The 25,143-nt window shown below is 40.6% G+C and overlaps 1 protein-coding gene across 3 annotated transcripts in view; it reads left to right on the forward strand.

Moving 5' to 3' along the window:
- The first annotated feature begins 351 nt into the window (after window positions 1-351).
- IREB2 (iron responsive element binding protein 2) overlaps window positions 352-25,143 on the forward strand; it is a 63,105-nt gene continuing 38,313 nt past the window's right edge. Inside the window, exons 1-2 of one of the 3 annotated variants that reach the window (XM_003813812.5) lie at window positions 352-605; window positions 2,043-2,129. In XM_003813812.5, coding sequence (XP_003813860.2) covers window positions 587-605; window positions 2,043-2,129 — 106 coding nt within the window. In that variant the 5' untranslated portion in view covers window positions 352-586. Of the gene's footprint in view, window positions 606-1,086; window positions 1,106-2,042; window positions 2,130-23,219; window positions 23,242-25,143 lie in introns of those variants that run through there. The other 2 variants (XM_057299917.2, XM_063596866.1) reach the window with 2 other exon arrangements.

Genomic DNA, 25,143 nt, shown 5'->3' on the forward strand with positions numbered 1-25,143 from the left:
GAGCGCCTCCCACGCGCCCGATCAGTATGGCCGCCCCCACTTGAAAACACGCGTGTGGGCCGCCCACGTCTGACAAGTTAATGCATGGCTTTATAGTTAGGGGAAAGCGGTTCTCCTTGAGCTCTTTCTCCTAGTAGTTCCGATTCCGACCCTGACTCCGACAGACATCTTGCGGGAACGTAAACACCGCTCGAATTCATGACCCCAATAGAAAACTTAAGGCCGCAACTAAGTAACGGATCGCTGCGAAGGCCAAACTAGCCACGCCAACGCCCCCACTGGAGCCTCCCCAGCGCTCCGCCCCCGCTCGCGAGAACAGCGGCGACGGCGCGAGAAATCGCTTTCTGGTTAGCTCCGCCCCTTCTCTTTCTTTGTTTTCCTGTCCGACGATCTCGCGGGAGTTAGGCGACAAATCCCGCGAGCGCAGACCCGGGCTGGCTCTGCGGCTCTCGCGATATTTGCGCGAGCCTGCTTCCTTCTTTCCTCCCTTGCCAGTCCGCCTGTCTTCCTCCCCGTCTTCCCTGCCCGGCCTCCCCCTTCTTCTCCCGCTGGCCCCCTCCCCGGAGGGATAATATGGTCTCCGGCGATGGACGCCCCAAAAGCAGGTCAGTTTCGGGCCTCCGAGCTGGGTCTGGCAGTTGGAAACGCGCGCTGCCTAGGCGCCGAATTCCTTGCTTTTCTCGCCTGGAGTCGCTCGGCAGGCGCCCAGGCCCTCGGGGCTCGGGTTGTGCTCCCCTCGGGGCCTGCCTGCTGGGCCGCCCTTTGAGCCTAGGCCGCGGAAGCTGGGGCTCCCGATCCCCACCCTCCTGCGCGACCCCCGCAGGGCGGGCCGCCCCACCGCTGGCCTTGACCCGCACCCCTCTCTCTCCGGTGGCCGCTGCCTGCTGCCAGCGGCTTCCTGGCCCCCGTCAGCAACACCAGGGGCAGGGAGAGGCCCACCGTCTTCTCCTGCCCGCCCCCCATTGGCGAGCGATGAAGGCGGGGGCCTGCGTCTCCGTGTTCGGGTCTCACGCAGCTAGATGTTGATTCCACGGTCCAGCCTAAGGCCCCTCAGTCTCTCTGTGCCTCTGGAAGCCGAATGAGGGGCAGTCAAGGTTGAACATTGGTCAGTCAGTTCTCCGACCATTTATTGCACCGCTGTCTCCTCCCCCGTCCACCTCCCTCTACAAAAAAAAAAAAAGAGAACAAAATACTATTCATTCTGGAAATGGGCTGTGCTTATGTTTTCTCCTTTTGGATGAAAGCCTTAACAATGTTGAGGGTCCTGGCCACCCACCGCTATGAGTCTGCACAAAAGATCTGAAGGTTCTTTTCAACCTCAAGGCTGCCTCCCCGCCACTGCCCCCTAGAATGTTGGGAGCTGAGGCACGTTTAAATGAGACCTCTGGATCTTTGACTTTGTAGTTCAGCTTCAGTTCGTGCAAAACCAGAAGACTTGTCTCTTTCGGGGAGAATATGCTAATTTCCTAGAGATTCTGTTACTTTTATTTTCAGTACTAAGCCCTGGTAAGGACTTAACTGAGAAGTTTTTTTGTTTTGGTTTATTGAATGCTCTGTAAAAATCCGTCTTTTGTTTTTTTTTTTAATCAGTCCCTCTAATGTTAATTGTGGAATTCACAAATTCCTGTCTCTGCAGTTTTCAAGACATGTCTTTCCAAAACGTCCCCGTGGATTATTTAAATCATTCTTATTGTCCCTTTCCAGGTATTCTTAACACATTTCAGGAGTGAATTATCTTACTAGTTTTTACTTGACAAATTATGGTTTAGAGCTATGCTTTCCAGTGTGGTGGATACTAGCCCTGTGTGACTTTAAATTAATCAAAATTAAATAAATTAAAAATTCAGTTCCTCAGGCACGATAGCCACATTTCAGGTGCTCAATAGCCACACGTTGCTAATGGCTACTTTACTGGACAGCTCAAACATAGAATATTTTTACCATTGCAGAAAATTCTATTGGATAAAGCTAGTTTCCAGGTATTTTCAGCTGAATAAAATATTTTGTTGCTGCATTTAATGAAAATACAATTTTTTTTTCAGGATACGCCTTTGAGTACCTTATTGAAACATTAAATGACAGTTCACGTAAGAAGTTCTTCGATGTATCTAAACTTGGCACCAAGTATGGTAATGTTGCTTTACATTTTCTTGGGTTTGTTTAGTCTCTAATAATGAAAATGCATTTGTCAAGCTGAGCTGAAGAAATTTTAAATGTATTTCCACCGTATTGTAACAGGTACACCTACACGTACCTATACCATTTTAAAAACTCCTCCTGGGACAACTTCTGTTCAGGGAAGATGTAGGCCCACACCTTAACTTCTCATTTAAAAACCTAAGTTAATTAAGCACTAGTTTTTCCCCTCAAAGAAACCAATAATGCAATTTTCAAACTTTTTTTTTCTTGTTTTTGTGAAGACAGGGGTCTTGCTATGTTACCCAGGCTAGTTTTGAACCCCTGGGCTCAAATAATCCTCCCACCTCTGCCTCCCCAAGTTTTGGGATTACACATGTAAGCTACTGCGCCTGGCCTAATGTGATTTTTAGAAGAACCTGACTGACTGATGATAATTCTACACCAATTAAATGTATATTTTATTTTCTCTTTTCTTTTCTTTTTTTTTTGAGACAGAGTCTTGCTCTGTTGCCCAGGCTGGAGCGCAGTGTCGTGATCTTAGCTCATACAGCCTTGAACTCCTGGGCTAAAGCAATCCTGCCTCAGCCTCCCAAGTAACAAGGCCTACAGGTGCATTCCAACACATTTATATAAAAACATATTTTTATATTTTTTGTAGAGTTGGGGTCTTGCTGTGTTGCCCAGACTAGTCTCAGACTCCTGACCTTAAGTGATGCATCTGCCTCAGCCTCACAAAGTATTGGGATTGCAGGCCTGAGCCACTATGCCTGGCCTGTTTTACTTTGTCAAATGAACAGTGCCCACATCTATTCTTTTTGCCATCTGTTGAATAGGAATCACCAACAGGACCCATTGATTTGAATTGTTCTGAAGTATTGGGCATGGTTTGCCCCAACCTGCACACCTGCAGTTTTGGCAGACATTCTCATTGACCTTATCAGGGTCAAACCTTTCTCTGTGGTCTCAGAAGAGTGAATGTGGGCGACCTATAGGGCATTGAATGGAAGTTTTGACTTTACTAACAGTTGAGTAACTATCTCAATTGGGCCAATAGAGAGACCTCTTTAGAAGACTGATTATTCTTTGTGAACTTTTCCATGACAATGACATGAAAAGATAAATTGAATGCCACATCTGTTGCAGTCAGTTTTGGAAGGAGCTTTAATCTTGTTTTTTCTTGCATTATTTAATTAAGACGATTGTTCTTGTGATTTTTCTGTAGATTTTGAGGAATTTAAATATTCTTGACTGCTGTGTGCAATATTTTTTGTGTATTGTGAAATACAGCTATTTTGGAGTATCTTAAAGAATCCCCATTTTAGAATTAGGCTGTCATTTAAAAATAAACAGTTTGCCAAATTGAGAGCAATATCCTTTACCTTGCATGTTTAGCTGCAGTGATTTGTGTTGATACGTTTGTTAAAGGAAGTTGGTCATTTTCTTTATGTCTTTCACATTAATTTTATCCCTTCACTGATGATGAGTTTGCATTAATTTTGAAAAGAAACAGCTAGATTGATCGTTTACAAGAATAGTCATTTTATTTCCCATTTACTTCTCCAAAATAATCTAGTGATACTGGCTTGGAAGTCTTTTAACCCAAATTTCATAGTTTAATAAATTAAAGGAGCACATAAGATGTTTTGAAAATTGAGTATAAATACTTTCTGTGTATAATCTGTAGAAATGTGCTTACTTGAAGATGACCTAAATTTCTCAAATTTAAGGAATCAGTAGGAAACTATCAAAAACAACTGTAAAATGCATTGAAAGGGAATGATTGATAATTTGAAAGTTAAATTTTCCCTGGGAAATAAGTTGTCATGGGAATTTGTACATAACTGTACAGAGTACATGTGTACTTAACATAATTCCAGAATTACCAGTTTTTATAACCATGATAAATGTAATAATAGAATACCTGTGACTATAAATACTTTCAAAACAGAAAGTTGGTTTTTATGTGGGGTCAGTACCCTGGTTTTTATTTTATTTTATTTTATTTTATTTTACTTATTTTTTTGAGAAAGGATCTTGCTCTGTCACCCAGGCTGGAGTGCAATGGTGTGATCTCAGCTCACTGCTGCCTCTGCCTCCTGAGTTCAAGCGATTCTTGTGCCTTAACCTCCCAAGTAGCTGGTACTGTAGGCGTGCATCACCACACCCAGCTAGTTGTAGAGACGGTGGTTTTACCATGTTGGTCAGGGTGATCTCAAACTCCTGACCTCAAGTGATCCACCCACCTCAGCCTCTCAAAGTGCTGGGATTACAGGAGTGAGCCACTGCGCCCAGCCCCTCCTGCTTTTTTAATAGAGTGCTTATTATGAGAGGTTATTAAGTAATAATTACTTAAGTAATTTCCTAATAAGGAATAAAATTTGAAGAATTGACTTTGAAAGAAAGGAACAAGTTAGGTAGGAAGTATTTGGTTGTTTAACCTTAGAACAAAAAATCCTTATTGCATTTTTGAAAGGATCAGATTGAATTGCCTCCTAGACATATGCTTACAAGAAGACATTGCTTTGGTAGTCACTAAGGTTCAGAGCCAGTCTTCTCCACCTCCATTCCACATTTTGATGCCTGCTAGGTTGAGAATGACTGTTGTAATGAGTAACGATTAATGAAGGGAATGGATTCTATCCCTCATAAATGTTACAGAGTAAAGATAGTTGAGAAACACTGTTCTAAGCTCCATGCTGACTATGTCAGGGATGCCTACAGCTGCAAAGAACTGAAAACTTGCTGTCCAATGACTTTAAGAAATAGGAGTTTATTTTTCTAACATAACGAAGTGTGGAGATTGGCAGACTGGGGCTGTGCAGCACCAATCTCAGCAAGGATCTAGGCTCATCCTTTCTTCCCGTTCTGTTTTTATTCTTTTGGTTGCACCTCCAGGCATTATGTCCAAGTTAAATTTTCCCTGGGAAATAAGCTGTCATGGGAATTTGTACATAACTGTACAGAGTACATGTGTACTTAACATAATTCCAGAATTACCAGTTTTTATAACCATGATAAAAGCCCTCTCCAGGGGCTTTTGCCTCTTTGGCCAAAGTATCAGTGGCCACTCTTAGCTTCAAGAAGGCTGAAAGATGGAATAATCAAGGTCTTCTCTTACTCATGGGGGATATGTTCCAAGACCCTCAGTAGACACCTGAGACTATGGGTACTACCAAACCGTGTATGTACTGTTTGGTATATATTTTTTTCTATACATACATAGCTATGATAAAACTTAATTTATAAATGAGGCACAGTAGAGATTAACAATAACTAATAATAAAATAGAACAGTTATAACAATGTACTGTAATAAAAGTTATGTGAATATGGTCTTTCTCTTTCAAAATATCTTATTGTGCTGTTCTGCAGGTAACTGAAACCACAGAAAGCCAAACCATAGATAAGATGGGGTACTGTATTTTACCTTTACATCTTTTACAATAGAGAAAGGAAAGGGAGAAGTGGTTGGGAGTGGGTGGTGAGTGAACCAGCCTAGTCTATCTGCGTTACCAACCTGATGCCTTCTCTTATTCTGACTTTAGATAGAGTTCAACACAGATTATTTGATTTCTGCTTTTTTACTGCCATTTTATCCTTTTGCTTCCCAAATTTATGCTCAGGGTATCTCTATGGAAGTGGGCACATCTTAGACATTGATTACATTTTGATCTTGTATGATTTTGCTTGTGGGGAATCTCCTTTGTTTTTTATTTTTTGTGGGGTTTTTTTTGTTTTTTGTTTTATTTTGTTTTGTTTTTTTGAGACAGAGGCTCGCTCTGTTACCTAGGCTGGAGTGCAGTGGCGTGATCTTGGTTCATTGCCACCTCCATCTCCAGGGTTCAAATGATTCTCGTGCCTCAGCCTCCCAAGTAGCTGGGACTACAGGTGTGCGCCACCACATCCGGCTGATTTTTTATTTTTAGTAGAGATGGAGTTTCGCCATATTAACAAGGCTGGTCTCAAACTCCTGACCTCAAGCAGTCCTCCTGCCTTGGCCTCCCAAAGTGCTGGGATTACAGGCGTGAACCACTGCACGCAGCCAGTTGTGGGGAATCTCTTTAATATTCTGGAGCTGGCTGTCTGGCACTCCAATGTGCTGACTAGAAACATGTCAAAATCTAGGTAGTCTCAAAATGTAGATTTTGAGTAACTCTTTAAAAAAAAATTATAAAGATGGAGTTTTACTGTCAACCTGGCTGGAGTGCTCTGACATGATGATAGCTCACTGGAGCCTTGAACTCCTGAGCTCAGGAGATCCTCCCACCTCACCCTCTCAAGTAGCTGATTTGGGTGACTCTCTTAAGTAGATCTCTGAATTTGAAACTATTGCTATTTTTAAGGAGAGGAGAAATCAGTGGTGTCTCCATGTATGATGGCGGACAGTCAACATCAGAGAATTAGAATGAACAGCATAATGGAAACATGAATGACTATGTTGAATGAAGGGGAAGATGGTGGAGAGACTGGCCTGGCTGGAGTGAAAGGTAGTTTTGAGAGAGTACCTGTTACTGGGCAACAGGGCCTCTGGTGGTGTAAAGCCCCCAGGCACCCTTTATCTCAGGTCATCTTATTCACCCTTTCTTTTGTCCTTCCTGTCTGCTTGCCTTTTTAACCACAGTACTGCTTAGTCCTCCAGTAGAGCCGGGACTTAGTGTCCAAATCCTACCTTGCAGCCTTTGAAAGAAAATCCTGTATTTAATTTTTTAGGAGAGTTTTTATGATTTAGAAGAATCACAAAAAGACAAGAACATTGCAGACGGTACAGAAAGTCTCATTTTTATGTGTATACAAAAATATATGTAAATATGCTACTTTTAATAAAAATAAAGTATATGTTGTTTTGTAACCCTTTTTTTCACTTAATATATCATGAACATCTTTCCATGTCATTGAATACAGGTATCCCTTGCTATCTGAATCTACTTGGTTTCTGAGTCAGGGAGCTTGAGTTCAGGTAGAAAGGGATACCTGTGCTTCTCTGTAGCTTCTAATAGCTGCACAATATTGCCTGTATGAATGCATTGTGGTTTAGTTAACAGACCTTTGAATATTGAGGCTGATAGTAACTTTTCTCTATTTATAAATAAACTTTGTATGTGCTAATACTTACATTTTTGTGCAAACTTATCATTATATAGAATTGTTGTATTGAAAGTATGTTATTTCCTCCACCCCATCACACACTTTTATTTTTATACTTTCACTATTTACTGTTGGTTCCAGTCTTTTTTTTTTTTTTTTTTTTTGAGACAGAGTCTTGCTGTGTTGCCCAGGCTGGAGTGCAGTGGCACAGTCTCAGTTCATTGCGTCCTCCAACTCCTGGGTTCAAGTGATTCTTCTGCCTCAGCCTCTGGAGTAGCTGGGATTACAGGCCCATGCCATCACACCCTGCTAATTTTTGTATTTTTAGTAGAGACAGGGTTTCGCCATGCTGGCCAGGCTGGTCTCGGAACTCCTGGCCTCAGGTGATCCACCTGCCTTGGCCTCCCAAAGTGTTGAGATTACAGGCATGAACCACTGCACCCGGTCTGGTTCCAGTCTTTACCTTGGACTAAAAAGAACAAAAACTCACTCAAGTAAAAAATAGGTTGCAGTTTCCAGACATCCAAAGACAAAGGAAGAAAGCATAGTCAAGTTTCAGGGAACCAGAATTTCTAAGCCAGAGGCAGTGTTCTGTTTGTCACTTAAAGGCTGCCTGGTTTCCTTATTTTCTGTTTCTTTTTGAATATCCAGTCTTCCATCTCTACAGCCTACTTTACTTACTCATTTTTGTATAATGCCCAATATGGCCACTGCTGACCATTCTTGTATGTTATGACTGGATTACTAACCGGTTAAGACTGTACCTCTAGGTGACTTTTTTACTTGTTTTGTTTTGTTTTGTTTTGTTTTTTCCCTCAGGGTCTTGCTCTGTTGCCCAGGCTGGAGTGCAGTGGTTCGATCATGGCTCACTGCACCCTGGACCTCCCAGGCTCAAGTGATCCTCTTGCCTCAGTCTCCCAAGTAGTTGGGACTACAAGCACATGCCATCATGCCTGGCTAAATTTTAAATGTTTTGTAGAGACAGGGTCTCCCTACATTGCCTAGGCTGGTCTTGAATCCTGGCTTCAAGTGATCCTCCTGCCTCAGCCTCCCAAAGTGCTGGGGTTACAGGTGTGATCCATTGTATCCAGCTCACCTGTTGTTTTAACCTATTTTGACTGCACTTGTCAGGAGTCTATTGCCAGTCCGGTGATCTTGCTGGTAGAGACACAAATCTGTTCATCTTGTCTTTTATGTGGACTCTTGAAAAGACTGGGTTGGGTAAGCAATGTAACAGTTTGCTTGTAATTTGTACACATAGTACATAACTTTCCAAGGATTACCTTTACCTAACATCATCCTACTAGTCCATGTATAGCCATGTGCTCACCAACCCTCCACATTTCAACTTTGCTTTTATTGCCAATTTCTATTCTAGATTAGGCCCTTTTGGTTCCAAGGAACAGAGACTAGCTCGAGTGAAGAAGGATTTATTGTAATGATACAGCGCTCCCCAGGCCAATGAAATGTGGCTGTCTCTCAAGAAAATGGTGGTGGCCCAGAATTAAGGAAGTTGTTTATTATTTTCTCTTAGGAACTTCAGATTTCTGCCCTGTTCCACTCTTCTGCTTCCTCCACTTCACTATAGACAAGCCTCCTCTGCCTGCTCACTTTGTACATGGCCTCAAATGGCAACCTCAGTCCCTAGCTTAGCTCTCAACACCTTTCCAGTTCAGTCTCTCTGTGTCCTGATTACACATTTCTGAGAGGTGAATCTAATTGCCCCAGTGTCTCCTTTCTCACAAGACTTTTGGTCATCAGCCTACCAGGGGATTGGCTTTTGTGTCGCTGCTGTAGCCAAGGAGGCCACAGGCCACCGAGAACTGTAGCAGTTTGGACAGGCACCATGAAGGACATCTGTTGTATAGTGTTAGCAAATAATGCCAGTTTACATGCTTACCAGTAGTGAATGAGAAGACTATGTGTTTCTGCACCTTCATCAATAGTAGATATTATTTTTCTTGTTGGCTCAATTTCTGTCAGTGAATGAAGAGAAGAAAAAAAACTTTCTTCTACATTAAATTGGGGGGTTTATTGTGAAGATTTGAAGGAAGTAAGGAAATTGAGGGGATCTGAGTGCGTGGTCAGATCAGACTCTTTGTTCCCTTCAGTAGGCATGCGTAGAGCCCATGATTCTGGCTCAGCTGATTTTCCCTATTTCTGCTTTCCTTTCTTTTTCTTTTTCTTTTCTTTCTTTCTTTCTTTTTTTTTTTTTTTTTTTTTTTTTTTTGAGACAGGATCTCTCTGTTACTCAAGCTGGGGTACAGTGATGCAGTCATAGTTCACTGCATCTTCAACCTCCTGGACTCAGGCAATCCTCCCATCTCAGCCTCCCACTACAAGAAGACACCACTACACCTGGCTAATTTTTTTTTTTTTTTTTTTTTTTTTTTTTTTTTTTTGTGGCGGACTCTTGCTCTGTCACCCAGGCTGGCTGGTCTCGGCTCACTGCAACCTCCGCCTACCAGGTTCAAGCAATTCTCCTGCCTCAGCCTCCTAAGTAGCTGGGATTACAGGTGCGTGCCACCACACCTGGCTGATTTTTGTATTTTTAGTAGAGATGGCATTTCACCATGTTGGCTAGGCTGGTCTCAAACTCCTGACCTCAGATGATCCACCTGCCTCGGCCTCCCAAAGTGCTGGGAGTACAGGCGTGAGCCACCACTCCCGCCCTGATTTTTTTTTTATCTTTTATAGAGACGGGAGTCTCCTGAACTCCTGACCTCAAGCAGTCTTCCTGCCTTGGCCTCCCAGTGTGCTAGGATTACAGGTGTGAGCCACCATGCCCGGCCCATTATTCTGCTTTTCTTTTTCTCTTGGTTCTTTTTTGTTTCCATCTGTTTTCTGCCTTCTCCCTAAGTCAAGTTCAAGGTATCACAGAACGAGGCTGAGGCAGCCTATTGGACGTGACATTTGTGCTTGGCGAACTCCCTATGCCACTGGCCAGACTGTAAATTGGTTGTCTGTTGGAAGGCTGGCTCCAGGTCCCAGCTATTCATGCCAGGATGGCAAGGCTACACAGAGCCCACCAGCAATTGGTATAGAAGGAACTTTTTAGAAAGAGGGCTGTGGTATAGGCATTCTGAGGACGTGCCAGTACAGGTGAAAAAACAAAATCTTATGCAGGAATCTGTTTTGTTTTCTGCTTCCTCAGACTCTCTCAATGGCAATGTATGTATGTATGTATGTATATATTTATTTATTTGAGACAGAGTCTTGCTCTGTCATCCCAGCTGGAGTGCAGTGGCATGATCTCAGCTCACTGTGACCTCTGCCTCCTAAGTTGAAGTGATTCTTGTGCCTCAGCCACCCAAGTAGCTGGGATTACAGGTGCACGCCACCACGCCCGGCTGATTTCTATATTTTTAGTAGAGATGCGGTTTCACCATGTTGGCCAGGCTGGTCTCGAGCTCCTGGCCTCATGTGATCTGCCTGCCTCAGTTTCCCAAAGTGCTGGGATTACAGTCGTGAGCCATCGCGCCGGGCCCAATGGCAATATATTTTAAAAGAGAGAAAAAAAAGGTCAGAATTTATTTATTTATTTGAAGAAACAAGGTCTTGTTCTGTGGAGGTCAGACTTTCTTTATTGGAAATCAGCCCTATCCCGCCTGGTTCTGGTTAGAGACAGAAACACTTACTTGACTCTAGTCAGACATAGGCATGGGTTAGTCCTGTTGCCAGGCCTGATGGGATTACAGGGCCTTCTAGAACAGCTTCCTTATCTTTTCTCCAGGCCCCTAGCCTTCAGCAGGGTTAGCTTTACCCTGTAGCTATGCTGGCTGGTTTCTGCTCTGGTGTCCTAGCCCCCTTTCCCAGTCTGGACTCCAAAGATGGAATCTCTTTGAGGGCTTTTGGCAGGCCTAGAGAACCTGTGGCTTCAGAGTCTTTCCCCCTTCCTTCAGGCTGATGGGTTTCTCTGTTACATGTAGTTATCTAAAGCCTGCTTACTAGAGTACTAATATTCCCTATGGGTAATTTCTTCACTACTGCTTGAACTTGGAATTTTCCATTTCTGCAAATATCAAAACCCTTTTACTTCAGTGTGCTGCTTCATGATAAGCACGGAAGATAGTTTTAAATCTGTCGTGTACAGATAATACAGATAAGGTTAAAAATCTGAGTAATTTGCCTGAGGTCACAACATATCTTCTAGGTGAGGAAACTTAGTCTTAAACTCATATCTTCTGATTTCAAGACCAACGCCTTTTCTTTCCAATACCATTCTGTTTCCCGGTTTAGTAATGTCAGTAATAAAAAAAATTTTTTTAAGTATTTGTTGAGTATGTATTTACCGTATCCAGTTCTATAAGCTCTGTTATACACTTGGCCAAGGTCCCACAACTAATTACCGTTACCTACTAAGTGGTGGAACAGAAGCATGAACAAAAATCTTGATTCCAAAACCTATGCTTGTAAAAACCTATTACAGCAGGGGTTGCAAGCTCATGTTTATAGGGATCAGAGAGGCAACGTAAACAAGTGAAATGTTCTGCTGGGAATTGCGTGGCAAACAGGAAGGCACATGTCCTATATAGAGAGGTAGGTGCTTACTAAGTTCCAGCAGAAGTACAAGGTTGGTATTGTAAAGTTTTCTGATTGAAAGACCTGTAGTTTTTTAAATGTTGGCAGTTAAATTTAAAATGTTAAAACTCTGCAGAACAAGCAAAACATGTCTGCAAGCCAGCAGACATGAAACAGTTTGTGACCTCTGTACTGAGAGATACACTGTGTTTTCTAATCTTTGCAGCAGCTATTTAGCCTTGAATAGTAGAATCTGCAGTCTTGGGAGCCTTGGTTTGCCTTTCATCGGATGCTTCCCATATACAAATAGCAGACCTCAGCATTTTTTTTTCAGAGCCGAACCACCTATTGGATCTTCCACTAAGTAACTGATCAAAAGGATATTTATTGTTATCAGCTTACTTTAGAAGTGTGATGACACGAATTACTATACTTAACCAGTTTAAATTACCAGCATCCCAGTTCCTCCATGGCGTTTTTAATTACCTGTCCTTAAAGGGTTAGCTTTATGGATTCATAGAATTCTAGAAATTCCTGATTAGAAGAGGCAGACGTAATCCAGTGCATTTTTTTTACTTGTTGCATAAGTCTCTCAACAATATGATTTAATTTATTGAGCTAATATTTATTGAGTACTTGTATATTTCTAGCAAATGAAAGATGGCTAAGATAGCATCTGTGCTAAAGAAAAGACACGGTTTAGTAATGGGGACATACATGGAAAGTATATGTGAAGTACAATACTATGTTGTAGCAATTTGGGTCCAGTCAGGAGATAGAAACCACATAATAGGTTAAACAGAGGAAGCTTAATATACATAATTATTAACCATGGTAAGAGTAATTGTAATACGGGATAATTGTATATAATACTGTAGGGCTAAGGGAGAATACCCAAGGAAGGACAAACTTGGAAGAGGTTCAGAACTCACTGGAATAGGTGTGGGTTGGCCCACAGATAACAGAGAAGTATATTGGTTTTGGCCAGGTTGGAGCTGGTCTGGAGTTGCTGGGTAGGCAGTAGGCCACCCTCTGGAGTGCAGGCAGGGATCTGATGATCAGGAACTAGTGGTGTGGGCATGCGTTGGGAAAACAGATGCTGGTAGGGGGCAAGAGCCCTTCAGAGCTCATGGGCCATGTCGGGGCTTGTAGAAGGAGTGACAGCTCAATATATGACCCTCGAGGCAGCTTACAGATGTAGTCCACATGCTGTCAGAGCAGCAGGCCTTCTTTACGGGGGTGCCTCAGTCCAGGTACTGGCACAGGCAGGATGCCTTCAGAGCGTACAGCTATGTAGGAGCTCCGGCTCCTAAGTTGAGAGGGCTGTGGTGATATTAACAAATTTGTGTGTGTGTGTGTGTGTGTGTGTGTGTGTGTGTGTGTGTGTATTTTAATATATAATGTAATGGTGTCCACATTTGGAAGTTCTGCATAACTTGATGAACTCTTATTTCTCAAAGACCAATAATGTAATGAGCAGACTGTAGAAGCTTATTTCATTCAAATCTTGCTCTGTTGCCCAGGCTGGAGTGCAGTGGCTCAATCTCGGCTCACTGCAACCTCCACCTCTTAGGTTCAAGCGATTCTCCTGCCTCAACCTCCCAAGTAGCTGGGATTACAGGCGCCCACCACCACACCTGGCTAATTTTTTGTATTCTTAGTAGTGATGGGATTTCACCATGTTGGCCAGGCTGGTCTCGAACTCCTGACCTCAGATGATCCACGCACCTTGGCCTCCCAAAGTGCTGGGATTACAGGTGTGAGCCACTGTGCTCAGCCTTCATTCACTTTTGAGAAACTTTTTGCCAAATGTACACATTTGAATAACCATAGTTTGTCAGTTCCTTCAAGTGAAAAACTGTTCTTTAAAAAAAAAAAAAAGCTTAATTTTAGCTTGCAGCTCAATCATACAAGAGTTTTTCTGCAAGCAACTGATGTACTTTGTTTTCAAGTAGAAATATTGTATAAATATATTTCATTTTTGTCACACAGAATATTAAGACTTGACCTCAGCAGTTGAGATTTAATAAAATTAACAGTTTTTCTGCTTCTTAGGGACATTTTTAAGTGAAACTGGTATTTTGTGTGACAATAAACAATACGAGTACTACAGGTTGAGTATCCCTAATCTGAAAATCTGAAATCTGAAACTTTTTGAGCACTGACGCTCAAAGGAAATGCTCATTGGAGCACTCTGGATTTTTTTCTTTTTTTAAGATAGAGTTTCACTCTAGTCTCCCAGGCTGGAGTGCAATGGCACAATCTTGGCTCACTGCAACCTCTGCCTCTAGGGTTCAAGCGATTCTCCTGCCTCAGCCTTCCTAGTAGCTGGAACTACAGGTGTGAGCCACTGCGTCCAACAGGGTTTCACCATGTTGGTCAGGCTGGTCTCAAACTCCTGACCTTAGGTGATCCACTCGCCTCAACCTCCCAAAGTGCTAGGATTACAGGAGTGAGCCGCCACACCTGGTGGATTTTGGATTTTTGGATTAGGGATACTCAACCTGTAGTACAATTTGGTGCCACTGCTTTGAGTCCTGCTAAGGCATCAGCAGTTTAGGACCACATTTCGAAAATCACAGTATAGGGTTGGGGGACCACCTAGGGAACCTAAGTGAGAGATGATGTACTGGTGGTTGGGACTAGATTTAATGGTGATATTGATAGAAGACAAAAAGATGTAGGAGAGAGGCATTGAGGAAAATGCCTCGATGTTTTGGCATAAACATCTGGAAGGATGGTGGTGCTATTTACTGTGCTAGGGAATGGAAGATGAGGTGATGATAAGGGGAAGGGGCAGAGGGGAAATAACTGAGTTCAAGTTTAGGTACTAGTGAATTTGGGAACATACCAGTATTAAAGTAAACATGTTCACCTCCTGAATCGGGCATGTGGTTTTGGAGCTTAGAAGACAGACTTGGACTACAGAAAATATTTTGGAATTATTAGTGTAGATGTAGTGATAATTGAAGCCATAGGAGCAGTTGTACTCCCTGGAGGAAGCAGTATAGAGTAAGAAAAAAAGTGAGTCTCAATATGAACTCTGAGGAACTCTTACATTTAAATATCAGATAAAGGAGTAGAGGTTAACAAGGAAGATAGGCCTACCTAGAAGTGTTAAGAACTATAAAGGAGGCTTGGCATGGTGACCCACACCTGTAATCTCAGCACTTTGGGAGGCTGAGGCGGGAGGATCTCTTGAGCCCAGGAGTTTGAGACCAGCCTGGGCAACATAGTGAGACCCCCATTTCTATTTTAAAAAAATGAAAAAGAACTATAAAGGATCTAAAATTTTACCTTCCTTGGAAGTTAACAAATTAGCCTGACGTAGTTTCATATATGTTGGCAGGAGGCACCCAACTCCTGGATCAGAGACAATGGACAGTTTATTACTCACAGCAAAGCATTATCCTTATTAACAGTATTTATGTTGGTTTCCCAAGCTCTAGTTTCTATAGGGTAATGTTGAAGAAGGCCAGGTAACACCTGCACACACAGGTGTTGTGTTACATACAGAAAAGGAACTGTGGCTTAGGAAACACAAGTCTTTTATAATGGGTAGTAAGCATGCCTGCTCTTTGCTCCAGAGCAAGACGCTATCGTGTATTTGAAAACTATTCACTATATAGACATATCTGAAAAAATAGTCTGGAACAAAGGTAGTCATTGCCTCTGTTCACAAGTCTTGAAGAAATGTGAGATGGGAGACATGGAAAATTGTCTTCCAACAATATGTTAGAAGGAAAACTGGAGGATGGTGCTGTGGAATCCAGTAGAAAGAGTGTTTCAAAAAGGAGGTAATTATTAGCTCTGTTGAATATTGCTACAAGGCTGTTGGGATTCTAGCTAGACCTGCTTCATTCGTGTTTAAGGATAGAAATAATATTGATTAGGGCTAAGGTGAGTGGAAGGTAGAAAAGTGGGCACTTTTAGAGAATTTGAAGGAAGCAGTACTTTTGTTGTCAACTGGGGCTAGGAGCTGTTTAAATGTTGATGGGAAGAAACCAGTTGAATTGCAAACCAGTTTGCAAAAAAAGGAGAGAGGAAATGATTGATGACTCTTGAGTCCTAAAATGGTTAATGGAAATAGGATGCAAAACTCCTATAGAGAAGTTATCATTTAGTAGGAGGAAGTCCACAGCTCCCTTAACTGGTGAAAGGGTGAATCCAGAGGCAGCAAGGCTTGTGGGTATAGTAGGAGGAAGTTGAGAGGTAGGAACTGTTAGTTTCTATTTATCAGTGAGGTAGGAAATGGGGCTAGGTCCTCTAGAAGATAAAAAGAGATTAAATTTTAAGGAGAGTGGATGAAGATAAGAATTAATTGATGTGGAGTGTGGGAAAATAAGCAGATCAGAGAAACATTAGGATTTCTGGGTGAATAGTGAGGACCTGATTGAGGTTATAATCACGTGTTTACATTAGTGCCAGTTTCTCTGCGTTGATGTTTTAGGAATTTTTTCCTCATTCTTCCTCCTCAACATAAAACTTAAAACCACAACAAATTACCATTCATACCTGTTAGAATGGGTACTGTATAAAAGACAGACAGTGACAAATGTTGGGGAGGATATGGAGAAATGGGAAACCTCATACACTGCTAGTGGGAATGTAAAATAGTGCAGCCACTTTGGGAAACAATTTGGCAGTTTGTTAAAAAGTTAAACATAAATTTACCACGTAGCCCAGCAATATCATTCCTAAGTATCTATCCAAGAAAAATGAAAACATTTATTTCACAAAGATTTTCAAATGATCTTAGCAGCGTTATTCATAGCCGAAAATTGAAACCAACTTAAATGTCCTGCAGTGGGTGAATGAATAGGCAAAACTTTGGTATACAATGGAATACTATTTGGCAGTAAAAAGAAATTAACTATAGATACTTGCTACAATGTGGATGAACTGTAAAAAGCAGGCTCAGTGAAAAAAATACAGGCATAAGAAACTTTATTTTATGATTTCATTCATATGAAATGCCCAGGAAAGGCATAGAGTAGATTGGTGGTTTCTTGGGTTGGAGAGGAGGGGGAGAGGGATTAACAGTAAATAGGCATGAGAGATCTGTTGGGATGATGAAAATGTTCTAAAACTGATTTATGATGTTGATTGTACAACTTGGTAAACTTACGTTACAAAAATTGCTAAATCATACACTTGGAAAGGATGAATTATAAGATATATACAATATGCCTTAATAAACTTAGGACTTGTTTTATTATTTATTTATTTAGAGACAGGGTCTTACTCTGTCGCCCAGGCTGGAGTGCAGTGGCATGATCACGGCTCACTGCAGCCTTGACCTCCTGGGCTCAAGGGAGCCTCCCGCTTCAGCCTCGTTAGTAGTTAGGATCACAGGTGCACACCACTGCGCCTGATGAATTTTTTATTTTCTTGTAGAGATGATCTTGTTATGTTGCCCAGGTTGTCCGAATTCCTAGGGTCAAGTGATCCTCTTACCTTGGCCTCTCAAAGTGCTGGGATTACAGGCATGAGCCACTGTGCCCAGCCAGTAAAGTTAGTTTTAAAAAAGAGAGAATAGTTCTTAAGCAGGGAGGTGATGCGGAGTGGACCAGCTGCGGGGACGGGGTGAAAAAAGAACAGGATTGGTGTTTTCTTGGGCAAATGGGGTAAAAGAACAAAGAGGAAATAAATGTAGAGTTTGGGGAAGTGAGAGATTGAACCACATTGACCCTAACTGCCTAAGTAAGGAAAGCGTGGATAGGCTGGTGCCAACAAGTAAGGAGAAAGTCCCCACAGTATTGAAGAACAGATGTGGTAAGAGTGGGGATCAGAGAGGTTCTGAAGTTTAGGAAGCTTGCAAGATGGTATAGTTGGAGCACAAGAGCGTATGTAGAGGTGAGATGGGGAGAGTAGGGAGGAAGAAAGGAAATAAATGGGCCTTCCTGAACTTTATACCTGTTTGAAAGTGGGGACGTAGAATTAATATTGTTGAAAAAGCAAACCAAGGCCGGACATAGTGTCTCCTGCCTTTAATCCCAGCACTTTGGAAGGCCAAGGCTGGAGGATTGCTTGAGGCCAGAAGTCGGGAGACCATCCTGGGCAACATAGGAAAATCCCATCTCTATTGAAAAAAAAAAAAAAAAAAGAAAGAAACCAGAGCATATGTCCATTTTTCACATCTGCTAATTTACTCTCTATTGTTGTAACTCTTCTACTGGAATATCTACCTGTAGGTTTAATTTAAGGGTTAAATGGAATAATTTATATAAAGCACCTCTGCATCTGCCCCTTAGTCCTAAATAAACAACTGCAGATGATATTGTTGGAAAAGTTGAGGAAGAAAAGATATTTGTTATCTATTACTGCGTAACAAACCAAAAGCTACAGTAAAGATTTATGACAGTCACAGTTTCTGTAGGTCAGGAATTTGCAGTGGCTTAGTCGATAGTCCTGGCCCAAGGCCTCACTCACATGGCTGACAGGCTGGCGCTCCCTGATGATGGAGAGGCTTCAGTTCTTTTCCATAAGGGCCTCTCCTCAGTGCTGCTCAATAGTCTCATAATAGGCTGCTGGCTTTTCACCGAGTAATCTAAGAGAGGAAGGTTGAAGCCAAAATACTTTTATAGCCTAGCTTTGGAAGGCTCACACTGTCATCTCTGCCATACTCTATTGAGTCAGACAAGCAGAACTGATTTCAGTACAGATTATATGAGAGCATGACTATCAGAAGGCAAGTATTATTGGTATCATCTTGGAGATTAGCTACCACAGGGAGAAATAAGAAATTTTGTTTTTGTTTTGAGAGACAGTGGTATTTTTATTCATTTGCATCTTCCCTGGCAGTAGGTCTCTAGTCATTACTTTTACAAATTTAGACAAATTTGAGATAGTTGGTGCTTCTTCATGACAAAATGTTGAGTTAACATTTGTGGGACCAGGTGTGGTGGCTGGCTTATGCCTGTAATCCCAGTACTTTGGGAGGCCAAGGTGGGAGGATTGCTTGAGCCCAGGAGTTCGAGAACTCCCTGGGCAACATGGCGAAACCCTATTGCTACAAAAAAAAATGACGAGAATCAGCTGGGCGTAGTGGTATACGCCTGTAGCTCAGCTACTCTGGAGGCTGAGGTGGGAGGATTGCCCGAGCCCAGGAGGTCAAGGGTGTAGTGAGCCATGATCGTGCCACTGCATTCTAGCTTGGGTGACAGAGCAAGTCCTTATCTCAAAAAAAAAAAAAATACATTTGTGATTAGTGTTTTCTCGTAGCACTCTTATTTGATAATTGCTTTTTAATTTTTAAATAAGAATTTTTTAATACCCTACTTGTTAAGTTATAACTAAAACAGTAGCCTTTTGCCCTGTCCCCAATTTCTACTCCCCAGAGAATACTATTTTCAATTCTCTTGACTGTTTCTTCAGGTAATTTCCTCCATGTTGTTAAATTGCCCTTCTTATACTACTCTTTCTTGATTTTCCAATTTTAGACTTTAGTAGTTTTGTACTGTGAAAATGGTAATTTGGCACTTCTTCTGTATATTTATGCAACTCATAATTTTTGGTGGAATCAATGTTGAGCATTTATGTTATGACTATAAATGTTCTTAGCCAATCCTTGTAGTAATGATGATTGTATCTCATCTCTCATATAACTTTGTATTTTTCCTGGGATTAATGGATTGCCTTTTTTTGTTTGCTTAGTACTCTATGTCCTTATGAATAAATCATCTCTGAACTCTCCAAAAGAACTAAATTCCTCCTCCTGGTATAATCATGTAATCTATCGGTTATTTTTTTTTCTTCTGTTGATGACATGCTATCTGGACTTCATCTTCTGGTCCATCTGGGACTGACTGCATTGTAGCTTGCACAGCCGTTGTAGAAGAGTCTGCTCTCTCTTTGTTTTGGAGACTCTCCAAGATGTAGTGGTTTTCTGTTTTTTGTTTACTCTCTGATTTTATAGAGCATGTCCTCCACTAGCTTCCTAAGAAACGATGCCTGAGAAATACATTTTTGAGACCTTGCTTGATTAATTGATAGTTTTCCTGTGTGTAAATTTCTTGGTTGGAAATTATTTTCATTTGGAATTTTGAAGGCATTTTTCCATTGTCTGCTAGCTTTTAACACTCCTCATAAGAAATCTCAGGCAATCCTGATTTCCTAAGCTTTGTTTCTGCTTGCCTTTCCCCCATGTAGATATTTATGTTTCAGCTGTCTCTCCTCTGTTCTGCTCAGTCCATTACCAGTCATCCATCTAGTAATACTTTTTCAAAATTTTGTTGGCTTTGCCTCACCCTGTCACTTTTTTTCTAGTGGGTTTATAACTTTTATAAACAAAAAATATTCCTGAGATTGTTTTTCCATAATAATTATCTAAATAAAAGGTTAATCTTGTATATAATTTCTGTGATAATATTTTCCTTCTCATTATCTCCAAATGTTCTATTAAAAATTTTTTCCCCTGTAATTCCCCTTGTTTGGGGAATTTTTATGTTTCTGATTGAAGTAAGGATGGAAACTAATATTGGTTAAGTGCCAACTATTTATTGTAATTTGAGAGCTTTACATGTACCAACTAGATAGATGAGGTAAGGAAGATATTCTTCACATCTCTGTTAGGTAGCTGACAGTCCCATTTTAGTGAGAAAATGTATCAACTTAGTCACTTTCCAAAGGCCATACCTGTAGTAAATACAGGCTTTGAATCTAGTATTTCTGATAACTGTAATCCTTTTTCTACTTTACGTACAACTTTATGAGTCTTTGTGTGTGAAAAATTTCAAACATGAAGGTAGGGAAATACACAACACTAAGAGTGAACCCTAATGTAAACTGTGGGGTTGGGGTGATTGTGATATGTTGATACAGGTTCATCAATTGTAATAAATATACAGCTGTGGTGGGGAATGTTGATAGTGTGGGAGGCTACGTACGTGTGGGAGTAGGGAGTATATGGGAAATCTCTATACCTTCCTCTCAGTTTTGCTGTGAACCTACAACTTCTCTAAAAAAATTAAGCCTCTCATTATGTTGGCCAGGCTAGTCTCAAACTCCTCACCTCAAATGATCCTCCAGCCTCACCTCCCAAAGTGCTAGGATTACAAGCATGAGCCACCGTTCCCAGCTGGTCATCACGCTTTCTCAGAGGTGCCTTCACCACTCACCCCATCTAAGGGTGTTATTTTCTGTCCTGAACCCTACTCACCTCCCTCATAGCACCTGCCACTGTTGCTAAATATTTATTTGTTTACTTGTTTATGGTCTGAATCTCCTAGTAGGCGCCAGCTTCATAAGAGCAGATACCACGTCTCATTTGTTCACCTAGTGCTGGAACATACTAGAAAAGTCAATAAATATATTCGTTTTGTTGTTGTTTTTTGAGACAGGGTCTCACTCCCATTGCCCGGGCTGGAGTGCAGTGGCAAGATCAGCCTTGACTTCCCAGCCTCAGGTGGTTCTCCCATCTCAGCCTCCCAAGGAGCTGGAGCCACACTCTCACACCAGGATACCTGGCTAGTTTTTTGTATTTTTAGTAGAGATGGGGTTTCCACCATGTTGCCCAGGCTAGTCTTGATCTCCTGGACTCAAGCAATCCCCCCTCCCAAAGTGCGGGGATTACAGGTATGTGCCACCATACCTGGCCAGTAAGTATATTCTTAATGGGAAAAAAAAGTAGCGTGAGAATACTTTTGTAACCCACCATGTAATTGTCAGCCATTTATCAGCATTTTGCCAATCTTTTGTTTCATATATTTTACCATATTTTAACCTGTAAATATTCTTCCATATGCATAGCTGGTATATAAAAGGACTTTTTAAAAAATCACAGTGCCATTGTTATACCTAACAAAATTAAGTAATCCCTTAATATAATTGGGTTTTTTGTTTGTTTGTTTTGGTTTTTTTGGTTTTTGTTTTTTGAGACAGAGTCTCGCTCTGTTGCCCAGGCTGGAGTGCAGTGGCAAGGTCTCCGCTCAGTGTGGAATCTGCCTCCCGGGTTCAAGCAATTCTTGAGCCTCAGCCTCCTGAATAGCTTGGATTACAGGCGCATGCCACCATGCCAGGCTAATTTTTGTATTTTTAGTAGAGACGGGGTTTCGCCATGTTGGTCAGGCTGGTCTGTAACTCTTGACCTCAAGTGATCCACCTGCGTCGGCCTCCCAAAATTTTGCGATTACAGGCGGTGAGCCACCGTGCCTGGCCACTTAATAAAATCTAAAACTGAGTTCATATTCAGATTTTTCTGGTTATCTCAAAAATACATTTTTACATTTGGTTTGTTGAAACAGTATCCAAATAGGGCCAACACAGTATTTGGTTGTTATGTCTTTTAAGTTTCTTGTAATCTGTAATAGTCTTCCTCTCCTCTTTTTTCGTGCCATTTTTATGTTGAAAAACCTAGGTTCTTTATCCTGTAGAATGTCCTACATTCTAGATTTGGCTGATAGCTTCTTTGGGGTTTCATTTTACTTTCCTACTAACCCCCATGTTTTCAGTTAACTGGAAGTTAGAGCTAGAGGTTTAATTAGATTCAGGTTTATTTATGTCCTTATTTTTGCAAGAACACTTCCTAGTTGGAACATGTAGTTTTTTGTTTCATCAGGAGGCAAATAATATCTCTAATATCTTACTTTTGGTGATGCTAAGTGGGTATGAGTGTTACCAGCTTGTAAGCTCCCCATCCACATAAATCCTAATGATTTTAGCACCCATTTGTGACCATTATCTAGATCCATTATTTCATTAGGTGTTGCACATTGGTGATCTTTCAAATTACATCATTTCTTCCACATTTACTAGCTGTAATTCTTCTATAACAAAGTACTTTTCTCTGTTTGGTTACCTGAAAGAAGGAAAGATAATATTAACTATTGATTTTCCCCCTTTATTTGTCAGTTTTCAGAGTAATGAGTTGATGCCCTAGCAACTCTCATTGGTGATCAATGAAAGGTTTTTTAAGAGTCATTATGAACTAAGGGCTATTTATATATTTGATGTATTTTGGTGAATTATAGTTATTACTCATTTTGATGCTCAGATTGACCCGTTAGTGTCCCCATTAGTCTTTGATAACTTCTTTGGTTTCGGACACAAGATATCCCAGGCTCATTTTGTACAAATCCTTCTCCAGATTAGAATCAGTCATTTCTCTGAAAAACTGTTCTGTTGTGTGTGTTTAGGAAATAGTGTTTAGAAACAACAAACAGTTGTTAAGGGTTTGTTACTGTTGGGTTGTTATTCTAGGCATTTTCAGTGACAGAGCTAGAAAATACCTAATTTTTAGGAAGAGAAAAATAAATCGTGAGTTCGTATCCATGTTTATAATTGAAATGTAAGGACTTAACTTGGCTACTGTGATTTTTTTTTCCAGATTTTAAAAATAAGCTTCATTTAAAAAAAAATTAACGTGCGCTATTGGAAACTGAAAAACACAAGAAATGAGGAACAGAGTCATCCACAATCATAAGCAGTTTGACATGCCCTTCTAGGTCTTGTGTGTGTATATACATAACATCCATTTTTATGTGATTGAGATCATACAGTATGTATCATGCTTTTTCACATATCATGAATATTTATTAGTTCAGAACCCCAAAGCTACCTTCTGCCGTTCAGCTGCCAACCTATTGAATGAGTCCTGATACACGCTACCTAGGTGGTTTAACAGTTCCATGTTCAAGATGCGTCTTTTCCATCAATTATACCAAGATATTTACAAATTGGCTAACTCACTATCTCTGCTTTTTATCATACATTGTCACCTCAGGACATCTATAAAGCTTAGATGTTGCAAAATAAAGATTGAACTTTGTTCACAGTAAACAGATGAGTTACCAAAAATGCACATAGAGACCTATGGTTAAAATCTAAAACCTGTCCTCTGGATATGGAGACACTAGTAAAGAGCCTTACCCTTCACCCCTTTTCCCTCTTCTATCATTTCAGTGACTAAGTACATTACTGCATCTAGCTCTTAGGAGTAGGTTAACAAATACCACTCCCAGAAGACAGGCCTTCCTAAAAAAAAGGATGTTTAAAAACGGATTATTTTACTGCCTCTACTTTTAACATACTTTGAGCCTTAGGAGTTGTTTATCCTTTACACACAACAGTATTAACTAAATTACATATGTAGAACAATGGTTAGACAATCTGAACTAATGTAACTCACAGGCCCAGAAGTCTTCTCTCTGCATGCTTCCTCCTCCTCGCCCCCCTCCACCTCACCCAGTGAGCAGGAAATGCAAACGCTCCTGTGAAATAACAAAAAAATACTTAGTGTTACTTTAGCTCTCATTAGCTACTCTGATTTTATACTTCTGTGCTCTTGAAACCATAGTAACAAAAAGTACTTTTTTGCTTGCTGCTTGTTACACCAGTCACAATCTTTGAATAGCAGCACTAATGACTGAATATAGTTTTCTTTCTTTGTGATACCTTTTTGTACCAAAAAGGTACTCCCAATAAGGAAGTACAGTGGAAATACCGTGTGAGATATATGCTTAGTTTTTTTGTTTATCCTTTCATTGTTTCTTTTTATTAAAATATGCATGCTAATATATTTTTAAAATTATATTTCTCATAATACACATTTGATGATCTTATGTTTATTTTAAAATAATATATTATGGATATGTTTTTAAACTCTCTTTCTTACAGGAAAGTTAGCATACTATAAACACTGTTCTGCCCTGCTTTTTCTCTTAATGATATATATTCTGGAGCTCACTGTTTATCAGCATGTAACTCTTCACTCCTTTAAACAGCTGCATGGTAATCCATTGTGTGGATTACAGTGATTTATTCAACTAACCCCATATTAATTCAGTCTTCTCTTTAAATCCTAAGGAAACACTTTTGTGTGGCACAGTCTGGTGTGAGAATTTAATATGATTGAAAATTTAAAAATATTGAAATCACTTTCTCAATTGTGTCCTTGAAGTAATTAAGAGTGAATCAAAGTTTTCGTGAAATGAATTTTACTCACTCAGGCATTCCAATTTACTTTTAAACTTTAATCATTTTTGATGGAAAATTTTAAGTTTATTACAGACATTTATACAGTTTAATCATTTTCTTTTTGCCATACCAGGGGATGTCTGCATTATTGAATTGAATTCTGATATTCTGTGCTTTTTTTTAGTTTTTCTGTGAATTCCTTGAATGTGAAGTATTTGTCATAGTTGCAGTATGATATTCCTAAATTAATGCAGCTCTTGTATGAAGGTTTTTATCTCTGCTTTTTTCAAGGCTTTGAGGTTATGTACAGGAAAGTCAGTTACAAAACACCTGATGTTAACACGAATGGTGTTATACTCTAGTTTGTCAGGCTAAAAATGAATTGTTTAAATTGAGAAAACAGTGCATTTTTGTCTTTGTCTAACTTTTTGCTATGGCATTTAAAAAATAATATATAGGTATGACTGTTTGCTTATTCATAGTA

Source organism: Pan paniscus, chromosome 16 (genome assembly GCF_029289425.2).
Source record: "Pan paniscus chromosome 16, NHGRI_mPanPan1-v2.0_pri, whole genome shotgun sequence".
NCBI lineage: Eukaryota > Metazoa > Chordata > Mammalia > Primates > Hominidae > Pan > Pan paniscus.